General features: G+C 40.3%; 1 protein-coding gene and 1 long non-coding RNA gene across 2 annotated transcripts; one reads left to right on the forward strand and one right to left on the reverse strand.

Annotated features, from left to right (window-relative positions):
• Positions 1 to 322: 322 nt before the first annotated feature.
• On the reverse strand, positions 323 to 3,050 carry LOC307021566. The gene is made up of 8 exons (XR_013803187.1): positions 2,902 to 3,050; positions 2,171 to 2,281; positions 1,815 to 1,919; positions 1,457 to 1,619; positions 1,229 to 1,282; positions 980 to 1,052; positions 671 to 739; positions 323 to 498 (listed from the first exon to the last, which is right to left on the reverse strand). It is a non-coding gene; the product is annotated as an uncharacterized lncRNA (long non-coding RNA).
• Positions 3,051 to 5,201: 2,151 nt separating this feature from the next.
• On the forward strand, positions 5,202 to 12,409 carry rab42a (RAB42, member RAS oncogene family a). The gene is made up of 2 exons (XM_079654191.1): positions 5,202 to 5,553; positions 7,434 to 12,409. The coding sequence occupies exons 1-2, from the start codon at positions 5,339 to 5,341 to the stop codon at positions 7,870 to 7,872; spliced, it is 654 nt and encodes a 217-aa protein (XP_079510317.1). The 5' UTR covers positions 5,202 to 5,338; the 3' UTR covers positions 7,873 to 12,409.
• The last annotated feature ends 2,933 nt before the right edge of the window (positions 12,410 to 15,342 follow it).

The raw sequence follows: 15,342 nt of genomic DNA on the forward strand, positions 1-15,342 counted from the left end.
CTTCTGTTCCCAGAATACCAACCACTCCATCACGTTAGCCTTTAGTTTTTCTCTTTCAGCTTTATAGATGTCACAAGATATGTTCCACTTTCTTTAACCACAGTTCTTACACTTGTCACTGTATTTAAAACTATTTGACATTGCAGTGACAAAGTAGCAGGAAATCACTTTAATGTTATGTATTAAGTTGTTGAACTAAGCATTGGATGCTTGTTGCACCACAAGTGTTGTGATACATATTCATCACAAACTCTATGTCCTCATGTGTAAATCATAGACTGTATGTGTAAATAAAAGAACATCAATAAAGGGATTCTCAAACTTATTCCTTGTAAGATGTTTATTTCAACAATTGTTCTGGAGAAAAAACGTTCAGCTGATCAGTTTGTAAGAAATCTTTCACAGAGGACTCAGACGGTACTTCTATAGCACTTTGTCCAGTCGCTACATCCTCCGGTCCTCCTTCACCATCTTCCTGCTGCCTTCAACGCACTGCACCTGAGAATACAAAGAAACTACTTTTAGTGAAATTCAAACACTTGTTCTAAGGTCATTATTTAAGATCTGATCTCAGTCCCATATCCGCGAGTTTCATCCAACAGTCCTCTTGTTTTAAAGTCATCATAGATCAGGAATTTATGAAATGATGCAGACAAATCTCCTTACACACCTCACAGCAGGAACATGGAGCCTCTGCATCCCAAAGACATCAGATTAGATCTCATGGGCAGATTGATGCCTGCAGGAAGAGAACAGCATTAAAATAAATAACTGTTGTTGCACGGTAAGCATTTCTACATAATGAAGTGAGGATCTGTTGGACAGTTGAGTGGCTGCTGATGGCATAAGAGGCCAGAACAGTCAAAGACCGACCTTTTATCTGGCATGCACTTGGAGAACCCTAGAGCTACAGACAAGCCCCGGTCCTTAGGATAGCATGCTGTGAATAGCTAATTTTATAAAAGATATTTTAAATTACCTTGAAGTGAGACATCCTCATGAAGTCACGGCAGCATCAGGATCAGTGCCTAGCGCTCAGCCATCATGGTCAACTTAAGAAAGATAAAGAAACTGAGTTTAAATGAAAATCCTTTTATTTAAAGTGGCTTAGTTGTTAGCAAAAGTGGCTCAGTTATCTAAGTTGTCTCAATCAGATCATATCAGTGAGGGCAAGTTTGTAATCACAGCCAGAAATAATCAATATTTAAGGTGTAGTTTATAAACATACCTGCAGGTGATTTAGTCTTCTTATTTATTTCTCTGCATCAGCATTATCCAACACCTGAAGAAAGAGAGATAGCAGTTAGAGCAGAAATGCATTAACTTTGATTTAGTCTGAAGGGTCCTTCCCTTTGTGTGGCTCAGTTATCTAAGTTGTCTCAATCAGATCTAATCAGTGAGGGCAAGTTTGTCATCACAGCCACTTTTTATAGTTAATATAACTCAGATGTTCTACCTCAGGCTGTGGGGGTGCATTGGCGGACAGGGATCACTCTGGAGGAGACATTAGCCCTCTCCAGACACCCTGCTCGGTCCCAGACCCGCCATAACGGTAGCCACTTTATTCCGCAGCAGGGTCTTGTTAGACTGCGGGCATGTGAGATCAGATGAGCTCCAACCTGAAGAAGAAAAGGGCATTTAGGCTCAATGACCAACAGAGCTTTGGGGGAGGTACCATGAGGAATGGAATACTCAGGAGGACCATCAGGACCGGAAGTATCAACACAGAGATTCAGGGGATTGACAGATTTGGTAAAAACATCATTGGTCCTAGAGTAATTTATATACAGTGAACACATTGCACTTTAACTCACCACTTCTCCGATTAAAGCTGGGGCCATCTTGCAATGCAAGAATCAATATTCATTCAACTAAGAAAAGTATCTGCATTTCACTTATATTCTTCATGTTTCGCAGACCTGCAGAAAGATGGAGCACAGCAATTAGCACAGAAGAGATTTTTTTTTTTAAAACACAAAGCTTAAGACTTAAGTCCCAAATGTCCTTCCCCTTAATGTTGCTGAAACAGTTAATATTTAAACTGATCAGCGACCGTCGGTGGAAGTATTTTTCTCGGCATCCAGTTGACCGCTCTAAGCTACAGTAGAGCCTGAACGGCTTCGATAGGAGCCTGATTTATATTTAGTCTAGACAGAGATAAAAAACATACCTGCTTTCTGCGCAGACATCCATGGTTGCAGAGCCCAAGAGGTAGACTTATTTGGGGAGGTACACTCCATCCAAGGCTAATACCTGCACGAGACTGATAGTCGACAAGTACCTTAAGGGAAAATTAAAGAGGTTTTTTTTTTTTCACTGACAAATGAGAAAGTCCGTGAATTCTCTGTGCCATCAAGGGTAATAATCAGAATACTATAAATACAATTAAAAAAAAAAAAGGTGCTAAACGAGGTTTAAGCTTATTTAATTATTTCAAACGGTAAAGCATAATTTCAATCAAGAGGACACAATTCACCATCTACATAAAAGTAATTCATTTTAAGCTATTGTGTTGAACTACAGCAGAAAATAAAAAAAGCAGAAAGCATATGAAATAAAAGTTAAATTGACACGTGGTTCACATGTGTCATCGTAAGCTTAGATATTATACCCTACCATCATCATATCTTCAGGTGTTTAATTACAAAATAAGGCAGTGCAATGTCTGGTAAAAACAAAATCTACATTAACATGCCAGTATAGCCATTAACTTAAGCTAACTGAACCACGTGATAAGTTGGTGAGTTACATAAGCTACAAACATTTTTAACATTAGCTCGTTGGTTTGAGCACATGTCAGACCGAAATTATCATGATAAAATACTTATTTTCAGTTCACTATAAGCTAAAGGTAGCAAATACACACTTCTGTGATATTAAATAAGAATATATTTAGCTTACCGGAGTAGTGAGATGAACATCTTCCTCCTGTTCGGAACGAAGGCTTGAAGCGGAAAGAGATTGAAGGGAGGGTCCAGTGGGTTTATATAAGCTGGAGCCCAAGCAGCAGAACGCTGATTGGTCCATCCAGATCACATGGACCAAGCATCAGCACGCTGATTGGTCCATGCAGCTCACATGGCCCCTGCTGCATGATGGGATGTGTTTTTTTACAAGCATTTGAGCGGTAAGTTTTCTTTCTTTTCTAATTTATTTACACATTAAACACAAATAACTATTTTAAGATTTCGCCGAACATCTATTTGTTTTACAATGATAAGAAAGTGAACATATAATGAATATAGAACAAAAGTATTCGCTAAACTCGAGCTGTAGTGAGCAGCTCGCTGATTGGTACACACAGGTCACATGGACCCCGCTGCATGCTATCGTCTGCAGAGCCAAGGCTTGTTTGAGACGCGTTGCGGCTCGCCTCGAAAGTAGACGAGAATAGCCGATCGCAGCCGGGGGAGGTCTCAAAAAGCTCGCCTGAAGTCGGACAGCTCCGAGTCGGATTCTTCTTCTTCTTCTACTTCTTCGCCTTCTTCTTCTTCTCTCGGTTTTTTGGCGGATTGCAAACAACTTTAAGGTGCATACCGCCAACTCCGGAGTCGGCTTGACTCGGTTTGCATTCATAAAGAATGCACAAATGTGTTTAATCGTTCATGTCAGATATGTACTAAATAAATACATTTGTTCCTGCTCAAGATTAGATTCAACTTTATTGTTATTGCACATATTACAGGTACTGAGACAACGAAATGCAGTTTAGCTTCCAACCAGGAGTGCAACAAGCAGTAAAGTGAAAAGTAATGTACACAATCTACAGAATAAAATATAGAATGAATTGAATGATGAATAAACAGTGAGGGGTATGAATATACACAGCAGCCTGTGAGCAGTATGAACAGTGTGTATGAATATGCTAAGATATATAAAGTATGAAAACGGTAAGCAGTGCAAGTATAGTATAACATATATAGATATTAATTTCATGATGATAAACATTGTGGAACAATGATGAAAAATGTGAATGGAAGTGGCTACGTAAAACTGACACCAAACAACAACAAACTTTTGCCGAGCCAATTGGAGAGTTTAATCAGCAGCACGGGGTAAAAACCACCAATGAGCGCTCAGCTCGAGATACCAGCGAGTCGTTTCCCATCAAGCATTTCGCTTCCGCAGCCCGAGAGGAACTGCGCCTCCTCGCCGCGCCTCGGTCTCAAGGCTGCGGGCGTCTTTGTCCCGCGAGATTTCAACGTCTCATGTGAGCGAGCCTCCAGAGCAAGTCGGACAAAACGACTAACCAACATGCAACGGACGAGCAAGACGTTGATCGAAATTGCGCAGGTGTGCGCAGGTCTCGCTTGTCTCAAACAAGCCTCCTCTCTCTATGACTCTGATCGTCTGGATTTATTTTCACCTCAACACGTTAATAACAACATAATGACAGATTTTTATAATTTTACTCAATACATATTTGTTTCACTATAAGAAGAAAGTGAATATATTGTGAAAAGAGAAAAAAAGATTCGCTAAAGTCGAGTTGTAGTGAGCAGCTCGCTGATTGGTTCACACAGCTCACATTGAAAGCGTTGCATCTTGGGATTTGTATTTTATTAGCATTTCAGAGGAATCCTTGCTGTTCTTTGGATTTATAGTCAATTTGATATGATATAATAAACATATATCTGTCTCACGAAGAAGAAGGAAGCGTGTAAAGATAGAAATAAACCCCACATCCGGTTATATCCTTTCTAGCCTACTTCAGAACCATGGACAGCTCTTGTTGTTTTCAGATCACAGTGCAGTGTCATTCTCTAAATAGACAGTTGCGAAATATGACATGGCTATGATGAATATTCATGGTTTGTTTTTAAATATAATTATAATCAGCTTGACTTTAACACAATGTACACAAAGCCTGTTTGATAGCGATATGTTGCACATTTAAATACCTAATTTAAAACAGCTGGACATAGTTTTCTTTATTTCATGCAAATATTTCTCTTTATATCAATGTTATAATAGTTTGTATTTGGTTTGGTTGTTTTTCTTACAATGTATTTGTTCTGTGTTTATGAATGCACCATTAACACCAAGGCACACACAATTAAGCATTCCTTGTTATGGCTAAATAACAGCTTTACATGCGTCTGGGACAACCTGAATAATATTTTCTCACAGTTTAAAATCGCACTAGAGATGTTCTCTTTTATAACCCAGTACAATTGAGGGCTGCAGGAGGTTTCTAGTGGTGCTGTAGGTAAACCTGTCACATGATTGCTGCGTCTCTTCCTGGGCAGCAGAGCAGCTTCATGTAAACACGCCGCGCGCACAGGGCTTTGTTTCATACACACATCACACACACATCCCCCCGTATTATAGTCATGCCATGGATATTTTGTGGCAATACCAATTCAGGATAATTTTACTCGGAGATTCCACGGTTGGGAAATCGTCGTTGCTGAAACGCTTCTCGGACGGGATCTACAGTGATGTGGCGGATCCCACCGTGGGGGTAGATTTCTATGCCCGATCGCTTGATATCGAGCCCGGGGTGAAAATCAAGCTGCAGCTCTGGGACACGGCTGGACAGGAGCGATTCAGGTACGAACAAACAGAAATACATTTATATAAAATGCATGTATAAGGATGATTATGCACCGAGCAGATTTGTGGTTAAATAATGCAGAGGCCTCATTGGTTCGCTGTGTCTGCTATTGTAAGATACACAATTGAATTAAATTACATTAAATGCGATTTCCCTCTTTCAGTGTGATGCAATAAAGAGGTAAAAAAGGGTTAGAGTAAGATTAATCATGCCTCGGTCTTATGATGGCCTATATAAAAATCGAGTCGCATCATTGCATTTGTTCATGGATGATTGGCAGCCTCCTCACATAGGCCCCATGTTTGATTCCCTGACTCCACAGTTCAGTGCAACCCAAATGCTCTCTAGTCTAATCTAGTTGTTTTATTTTGCCTTCCTCGGCCCTGTTGCTGTTCTCTTTCATGTGTCCTTGCTGTCACGGATAATTTATTTGAAATTATGTTTCAGTGTGCAGAGGCAGCTCCGCTCTTAGATCTGATTTCTCTTTTGAAGGCAAAACTTCAGAGGGTGTTTTCCTTCAGGCTTCACCACACTTTCTTTTCTGTCTGTGTGAAGTGTTTGTGCCATTTTTCTTTAAAAACCTCGGTGTGCACAAGCGTGGATTTAAAGGGATCTTTGCGAGACTGGCCTCAAGAGAGGGGGAGGGCAGGTTCCCCAATGATCCCATGTGTACTGTCTGGGTTGTGGTCAATTGATTAACTTCAATTACATTCAGCTGAAATGAAAACGCTCATTTCCAGCAAGGCAATGTCCACATTTTGAATTCCTGTCTTGGAAAAATCTTTAATTCCTTTATTATTTAATCATTATGCATACATTAAGAGGGAGGCAGCTCAGTGTGTCAGTGTCCTGGTCTTCGGATCAGGAGGGCATTGGTTCACAACCCCGCTGTTTTTTTTGGGTGCTGGGCAAAATATAATGAGATATGGACATTACTTGATGGGTGCTTGGAAGCTACACTACAGGATACAAACAGAAAACATAGACAATGCACAATAACTAGAAGTACTTTTCAATGGGGACACATATGTTGAAAAGGAATAAAGGATTAAATAATTGACTTCAGAAAAATAAACTGACTTGAGACTTGACATGACTCACTTTTAGAATTGTACTTTTGTATTTATTTTGAGACTTCACCAAAGACTTCATACTTTGACAAGCCCTCAGATTTGACTTGTACTCAACCCTATTGACTTGTAACTTCACATTAAGCTAACTTGACACATTTGGGACTAGCTGACTTGGGGTGTTTCTCAATGTCGAGGACGCTTCCTTGGTAGGACAAGTCACTCCAAGTCAGGTCCTTCAGAAGCGATTCAAGAATCCTTCCTAGCCTTGGAAAACGAATAATTGTGGAACAGGCTAACAGGTGTGCAGGTGTGCGTCATAGGCCCCGCCTTAAATGGAGCGCAATTTCCACCAAAGATTTGGAAATTGGTCCGTGCGCAAAGCATTGTGGGGATTTTAAGACCACGGAGGATACACATGTGCAGCCTAGAAATTTCCCGCAACGAAGGACGCCGGCCTCGGTAGAAATCCAAGTATGCTGGAGATTGGAACAGTCCTTCAGCGGGACTCGATGACGTAGTATGCTTGTAATAGTGGCTCTGGAGCAGCCTTCCTCGACATTGAGAAACACCCTTGGATTTATCTCCGGATTAAGTCCTAAATTGGGCTTTTCTTTTATCTCTTAAGACCGTTCGCAGGACAACACACACAAAAAACTTATAAAATGCTTGTTTTCTGAATGGAGTTCGGATCGATCAGGGCTAGGAATAATCAAATCAACCCACAGATTAGACTTTTTAAAAAGAACCCTCAACATAATTCTGCCTACAATTTCTAACATGTCTTCATCTTATGTTCCCACCAGGTCCATCACAACATCGTACTACCGTAATTCTGTTGGCGGGCTACTCGTCTTTGATCTGAGCAACCACAAGACCTTCGAGCACGTGAGGGAGTGGCACAAGGAGGTGAGTGAGCACATCCTGCCGCACCACATGGTCTTCATCCTCATCGGCCACAAGAGCGACCTCAGCAAGGACCGCAAGGTGAGCCGGGACGAGGCGGAGCAGCTGGCGGCCGAGATGGGCATCCGCTACGTGGAGACGTCGGCCAAGTGCAACAGCAACGTGGACCGCGCCTTCGAGCTGCTGACCAGAGACATCTACGAGCTGATGAACATGGGCGAGATCGTCACCCGCGACGGCTGGGACGGGGTGAAGAGCGGCCTCACCGCCAAGGTGCTTTACCCGTCCGATGACGACGACGTACCGGCCGCCGTCGCCGAAAAGGGCTGCCACTGCTGACTGAGAACTGTGTCCAAACACTTCCCCCCCCCCCCACCTCGTCTCACAGCCATCGAAACCAAGTCACTCAGGCTCAGTGATATCATTTCGTCACCTCGTGCTTCTCTGTGTGGGTTCTTTTTCTGACAACTGGGGGGGTTTTCTAGCCATTGTACATCCCCCGATGTGTATCTAAATAGGCAAGTTGTATTTCTGAAGCCATGTGGCGTTACATGAGCTGGGCCTTGTAGGGTTGGGAAAAGAACAGAAAGCATGAAACTTGATCAGATCTTTGGGTTTAGTCTGCATTCACACCAGATTGGGCGTTTTTGACGATGAGAACGGGAGGGTTACTTAATTGGCCACAAATGGACCACAATTGGCCGACCAATGGGGACATTTAAATGTGAAACGCCCTATTTCCGCAACCGAAATACGCTTCCAACGTTCTCCTTCTGACAACTGGTTTTTTTTCTAGGCAGTGTACATCTCCAAATGTGTGTCTTATACATAGGCAAGTTGTTTTCTTTTTTAAGCCATGTGGCGTGTGTGAGCTGGTTTGGGCCTCGTTGGGTTGCGGAAAGAGTGCCTAATGTATGTGATCAAATATTGGGCGTTTCTGGTGATTTGCATAGTGGCGTTGTTAAAAGGTGAAATGTAATGCTACGCTATTTGCATCTTTTGTCAGGGTTGTACAGCTCTCGGTTGACGCTTAAGTATTTTTTTTGCGACCCTATTTCCGGAACCTAAACGCATACCAACATTACAATGAATGGGAAACCATGCATTTTGCAGCAGTGCCTGATTTGGTGTGAATGCCTTCTTACGCAACATTGCTTTCAACGGCCCTGACACTAAAGGTCTTCTGAGTATACTGACGATACATTTCACAAAGCACTATTGTGGGTTTCTATCTGTCAAAGTTTGTGCAATGCTTTGCCTGTGACTGCTTGTGACTGTGAAATTGTAAATAATAGTGAAATCTATGGAGGGGAAGGGTCACTGAAAGTATGTTACGTGATGAACCGTGCACTCTAAGTGTCACCATGTTAAATCGATGTGCTCCTCATGCTTCTGTACGTGCACTTACGCCAAACTAACTCAGACCTTTGATCATCCTGTGAATAGATGAGTAATGTTTTTCTAAAGAAAAAAAATAGATTATTTCTAGATAAGGTGTATACATAAAGATAGTATTTAGGGTAGCTATAGCATCAACAGGAGTGAGATAGGAAGTGTGTCAGCATCAGTTATCAGACCTTTAATGGCTTTATTAAGATGTGTTTGACTCAGAACAAACCAGAGTCGTATAACTTGCAGCTCTCTGTAGTTTAACCTCTAACAGCTATTTCGAATGTTCAAAGCTTCATTCACAAAAATAATATTCCATTCAGGTCTGAGCTAATGTCTGGCACCAACCATAGACTGTATCAAATAGAGAGGCGAAGTCCCTCCCTTTCCGGGGACCACCATGGGACCTTATTTTGGAAAAATTATGTATTGAAGTCAATGGGGAGAGAAAGATTATCTTTCGATCCCGTTTGAATTTTGCCACAAATTACACATATGCTGTTTGTCCATCTTAAAAAATTATTTCCGTGTCAAAAAAGTCACAGTTTGTCGTAAAACTATTGAAATATAAGACTATGAAAAATACGCAACTAGAAAGACTACAAATCCCAGAATCCCGGTCCCGCATGCTGGCTCTTACGGAACCGACTAACTCCCCTTGTGTGTATGTACAGCTCTCAACATGCCCAGACTTGCAGTGATTTTCACCTCTTTTTATACTTTTCGCCTCATTCTGAAAGAAAGAAGTGAAATGTGCCAACGTGACGGCCGTCTTGGTGTGTGGTGCGAGACGGGAGATGTAGTTCATTGAGCGGTTTCACACAAAAAAAGTGTTACTTCACAGTTTTACTTGCAAAATTATCTTTTAAATGGACAAACAACATATGTGTAATTCGTGACACAATTCAAACGGGATCGAAAGATAATCTTTCTCTCTCCAGACTTCAATACATACTTTTTCCGAAAAAAGGTCCCATTGAGGTCTCCCGGAAAGGGAGGGACTTCGCCTCTCTATGGATGCTCTTTAAATCCAGCTGAGTGGATATGTGTGCTGCTTCTGTGGGCCTTAAGTTGTTTTGGTTCAAATCAGAAGGAAATTCAAGCTTGAAAGTGTCCACCATGACATGTCAGATTATCATGGTAGCATATACTCCAAAATCTACATGGAAATGTGTTAAACATGGGTATAAGTTATACCGTATAACAGTCCTCCAGACCCTCTACATTTGAGCAGGTTTAGCAGAAAATAGGTCATGCACCCAGTATTATTTTTGGCAAGAGACCTTTGCCAAATAGTTACCCATCTCACACTCAATGTTATGCTTGACAATATATTTGCAGGGCCATAACCATTCTAAATTCTTTAGCCCTTTAAGATGTTGCCAAGTTTTCAGTAGTTAGATAAGATCATTGATATGTGTTGGCTCGTCCCTAGCTTAGCATTACGCAGTCAGCCCAGCTCTGAAAACTAAAAAAGGATATAGGAAGTTACGTGTTAATTTGGTACGGTAATTGTTACAGCACGCAAAAGTTGTATTGTTTTTCCTTTTTGCTTGGGTACAAATGAAACTAAGAGATTAAGTGTGATATTAAAAAAGCTTTAGTCATGTTTGTTGTTTTTTCACTTCACATGGAGCTAAGCTAGCCGCTAATCTGCTGTTTCCCAGTCGTCATGCTGAGCTAGACCAGTCCCCTTTGGACTCAAGCTTTGATGCATTGATGAGACTCGTATCAATCTTCTCACCCAACCCTCTCAAAGAAAGCTAATAAGTGTGTTCTCCAAAAGGTCAAATATGTCCTTAAAGCGCTCAGAATTTCTCTTGATAATGTGATAGAAGTCAAACATACATTGACTTGCCGTGATATTCATTAGCTCTAATATAAATCTCCATTTCAAAGCTTCACTTAGAGCTGCTGAAATTCTTTGTTAACTACGTCATGTTGAGTAATCACATAAGCTTTAACATGGAGTATTTGGGATTGATAGACTTGTAACAGTGATAATAGCAGCTGAAAGAGTACCACGGACTACACTAGATGGGAACCCCCTCACTCCACCAACTCACCTTTAACTAGCACTTCCCAAAAACTTGCTCACACACACACACACACACACACACACACACACACACACACACACACACACACACACACACACACACACACACACACACACACACACACACACACACACTGTAAACTGCAAGAGATTATGCATTCTGGAGGTTTTACTTTGCGTTCATGTGACATTGTTTTACTTTAAGTTGAAAAATGCTGTACTGGTGATCCAGTAATACATCCCTTTACTTTTTAAACTCTATGCTTCCTGATCAACCACCACCCTTTATTGCCAGGTTCAAACAACGTATATATTGTGTTGTTTTTGTTGGTTAGACAATCAGATGTTAACATGTTGTGTTCTTGGCGCAGGTGAGGACTTCATCACATCTTGTAAACCAGTCTGAATAATACTACTAACTACCTTTCTCACTTGTCATCTAAAACAGGGTTTATTGTATTCTATTGTTTGCATTTGTGTGTGCTGTTAGCTAACTGAGCATGATTTGCCATTTCTAAGCACTGCACAGTGTTAAGATAACCAATGGGTAATTTTGAGGATATCCGTGAGACACCACGAAGAAAGACTGACTTTATGGGACAGAATAAGCTTATTTCTCATCAACTGTTACACCCAGCAATGAGTTGTTCATTAAAGTAATAATAACAGCATTTTCTAATCTAACATACGGTGACCATCCTGTGTAAATGGCCATGATAATATAGGAGGCCGAAGTCAGTCCAGATCCAGAGTCTCTGGGATCTTGAAGGTGTTGTTCAACATTTTGGGAAATATATCTTTGTGTTATCTTCTCTGATATCACTTTTGTAGGTAAAGTAGAGAAGTGGAGCCAGCAAGTTTGACCGCTAGATCATTTGCTTTTGAATTAATCTGGTTTATTACAGTGGTATGAACCCAAAATAAACAGATTTCGCTGTTATGGAATTGCCTTAAACGGATAAAAAGTATGCCGAAATATAACTACGAAATGATGGTGATTAGTTAAAAAGTCTGAAGTAATGCTTTTTTGCAAGACGACATGCGAACAACTTCTAAAATGCGTGGCTTCTTAATTGAGTTTGGATTGATCAACACCTACATTTGACCTATAACAACAGCAGCAAAATAACTTTAAGCACATAGATATCTACGTACTATGTAACATAATCTCCCAGAAGGAAAACAGGTAAGCACATTTCCCATAATGTTGAATTAGACCTAGTTTGTTTTTTTATCTTGTCCGCAGAAATGATCACTGATAGGGCTTCTCGTTCAGAGCCCAGTTCAGCTCTTCATCCCCCATTGTCACATTTCAGAGCTTTACTGAATAATGTTGTTTATTTTATATATCATGTATAAGGGGTTCCACCTTTTTATTTGACGTGATTTTATTGATTGGTTTAAAAAAAATAATAAATAGATGTACAATGAATAATGTTTGGACTCTGTGTGTTTACTGGGGTTTGGCGCCCTCTGCTGGTGGAAGACTGTCATGACCTAGATTGTGAATAGGTATAAATATTAGCAAATAAGCTGTTTAGGTGTTTATCTTGAAACGTGGGCATTTCCCTCAAAACAAAAAGGAGTTGATATTTCCTACTACACTCAAATCACAAATTGCAAACCCATTGAAGGCTAATTCTGACATTATATTGTCAGCTGCCTTGATTCTGTTTGTCTTTTTCATTATATGTGATGTGTTTCACCTACATAAGACTGATACGCAGCTGCATTTAGAGAAAACGTCTGTCATTATGCCTTCTAAAATCTCCCAGCATAATTTACAAAAGCTTATGTTCATGTGCTCGTCGATTTCCCCACATTTGGTGAACGCAGCACAAGTGACCAATGAAATGAGAGCTAAGGATTTCATCAAACCCTGCCCATTTGTTACCCAGCATGCTCTTCGGCAGTCAAACTCCACATACAAACAGGCTTAAATTCCATCGATTCATGACTTAAACCTATATACTTCAATCCATACATGTAAATGAATCATGGTTATTATTGAACAGACTATAAAGCATTTATACGGAATGTGGAAACACACACACATCAAACACACACTTTGCACCGTGAGTCAGGAGCATGTGTCTACTGGTGCATTAATGGGTCGTTTCAGATGATCGTTAAAAAGGGCTTCTGCCGTGCTTGGCACAGGAGGGGTGGGGATAACCAACCCTTCTGCGGAATCGCTATCAAGAGATTTCGGAAGCACAATTTTTAATCCAGGGGCTGCTGGTGATCACGTGTCCTGGCGCCCCGTCATCAAATGTTGAAAAATAAAAAAGGAGAATGTCTGACAACTTAAGTGGCGTGTTTGGCACTATTGTTAAACTACATGTATACAACTATAATTTTCCACAAGGACAACAATTGATCGAAATGTTAAGTAGTTTTAATTTAATGCAACATATATAGTATGTCAAATAAACAGTGATATTTCTTAACAGAAACAAAGATGAACAAATACCATAAACAGGGTTCCTGCAGGTTTCACCAACTCAAATGTAAGACTTTTTAAGACCACTTTGAATGGAATTTAAGACCTATTTCACGGTAAGAAAGTATGAAGGAAAATTGCTATGAAATAAGAAATACGTCCCATAATTACTTACAAAGTAAATGTATTCATGTTCAACATAAGAACGATGACTGAACATAACAGCATAACGGTACACAGAACTGTGTTAGCGTGTTGGGCAAAAAGTGTGTATGTGTGGTATCTCTGTGTATGTGTGAGTGAGTGACAAGAGCTATATTCAGAGCTCTCTTGCCTTCATGCTGGTGTTGTATGACTGATGTTTAGCTACGGTATTTAGCGTCCACAGCACCTCCGCTTTTAGGGTTGACGCAGACTGCTGCACTAGCTAACGTTGCTTTAGCGAAACAAACGCTAATTTTCTTTGCAAAAGGTGCAGCGGGCTTCAAACACGTTCCCCTCCACTGGTTTCAACCAAGCACTGAATTAGATGTTTTCCAACCAAATACGGTTGAACTTACACTTCCCCATATTTATTTTAAAGTAGATTCGAACTTTGAAGATGCCTGAGTTTCTGACTGCCGCTAGCTGAAGCTTGGTTGGTTGCTAGGTTACTAGGGTGTCCTCCGGTAAGGGGCCGGAGGAAACAAAGTTAGTGATTACTGGTTCCATGTTGATTTATTTCAATACAAATTGTTGGGGGGAACTGAAAGGCTATTACCGTATTGGTTACTTTGCAGCCCGGACATTTCCCCCAAAACACATTTAGACGCGATCGCAACACAGAAGTACCTTTCAAATCCAAACATTTTTAAGACCTCTCTTATTTTTTTGATCATATTTAAGACTTTTTAAGGCCTTCAATTCTGATTATCAAATGTAAGACTTTTTAAGACCCCGCGGGAACCCTGATTAAGCATTAAGGATATCCAAATGAACATAAAATGAAATAAGGTAATATTATAATATACATGCCAGGGGCCAACAACATTAAATGCATTGTTGAATTAATTATAATTTAAGGGGAACAAAGTCTCATTTGAGTTCAGGCTCACATAAGCCCTTTTTCTTTTCATCTTATCTTTAAACAAAACAATACATTTTCCAGTAAACAGATTTTTTCCAGAATGAACGCAACAGAAATCCTGCCACAGTATTAATGCTTTTCCAGAACAGATGGAAAGTGTGGGAGTCACATAAGGACTCCAATTAAAGGTTCTTATGCACACTCCTTGTACCAAAGTGACCCATGGAGGGTTGAAATGAACATAGTCATACACATTGACCCACAAAGGGGGGGGGGGGGGGGGGAGATTCATTTTTAGGAAGTTGGAAGAAAAACAAAACAAGGCTCTGGGCTTCAGTATTCAAAATACCATGCAATGAATTCACACACACACACACACACACACACACACACACACACACACACACACACACACACACACACACACACACACACACACACACACACACACACACACACACACACACACACACACACACACACACACACACACACACACACACACACACACACACACACACACACACACACACACACACACACAGGTCACAACATGATGGGCTATTTTGTGATTATTTTCTGCTGTTTTACACTTTTGGTTTTGAGGCATTGTTATACCAGACTTATATTTATAAAAAAATAATATATTCTTTAAATAATGATTTAGTGTTTCAGAATTAGGAAGTATGTTCAAATTAAGACAAATTATCTCAATTGAATGTACTCAGAATATTTAATATTTTTATGAAAAGAATGGCTTAGTAACTAATGGAAGACTAATAATGTCAAAAATAATGACTTGGTATATTAAAAATAATTAGTTCACTTATTATTTTGGCCTTTTAATGTGGC

Source organism: Notothenia rossii (assembly GCF_949606895.1).
Source record: "Notothenia rossii genome assembly, chromosome: 10".
In the NCBI taxonomy this organism is placed as follows: domain Eukaryota; kingdom Metazoa; phylum Chordata; class Actinopteri; order Perciformes; family Nototheniidae; genus Notothenia; species Notothenia rossii.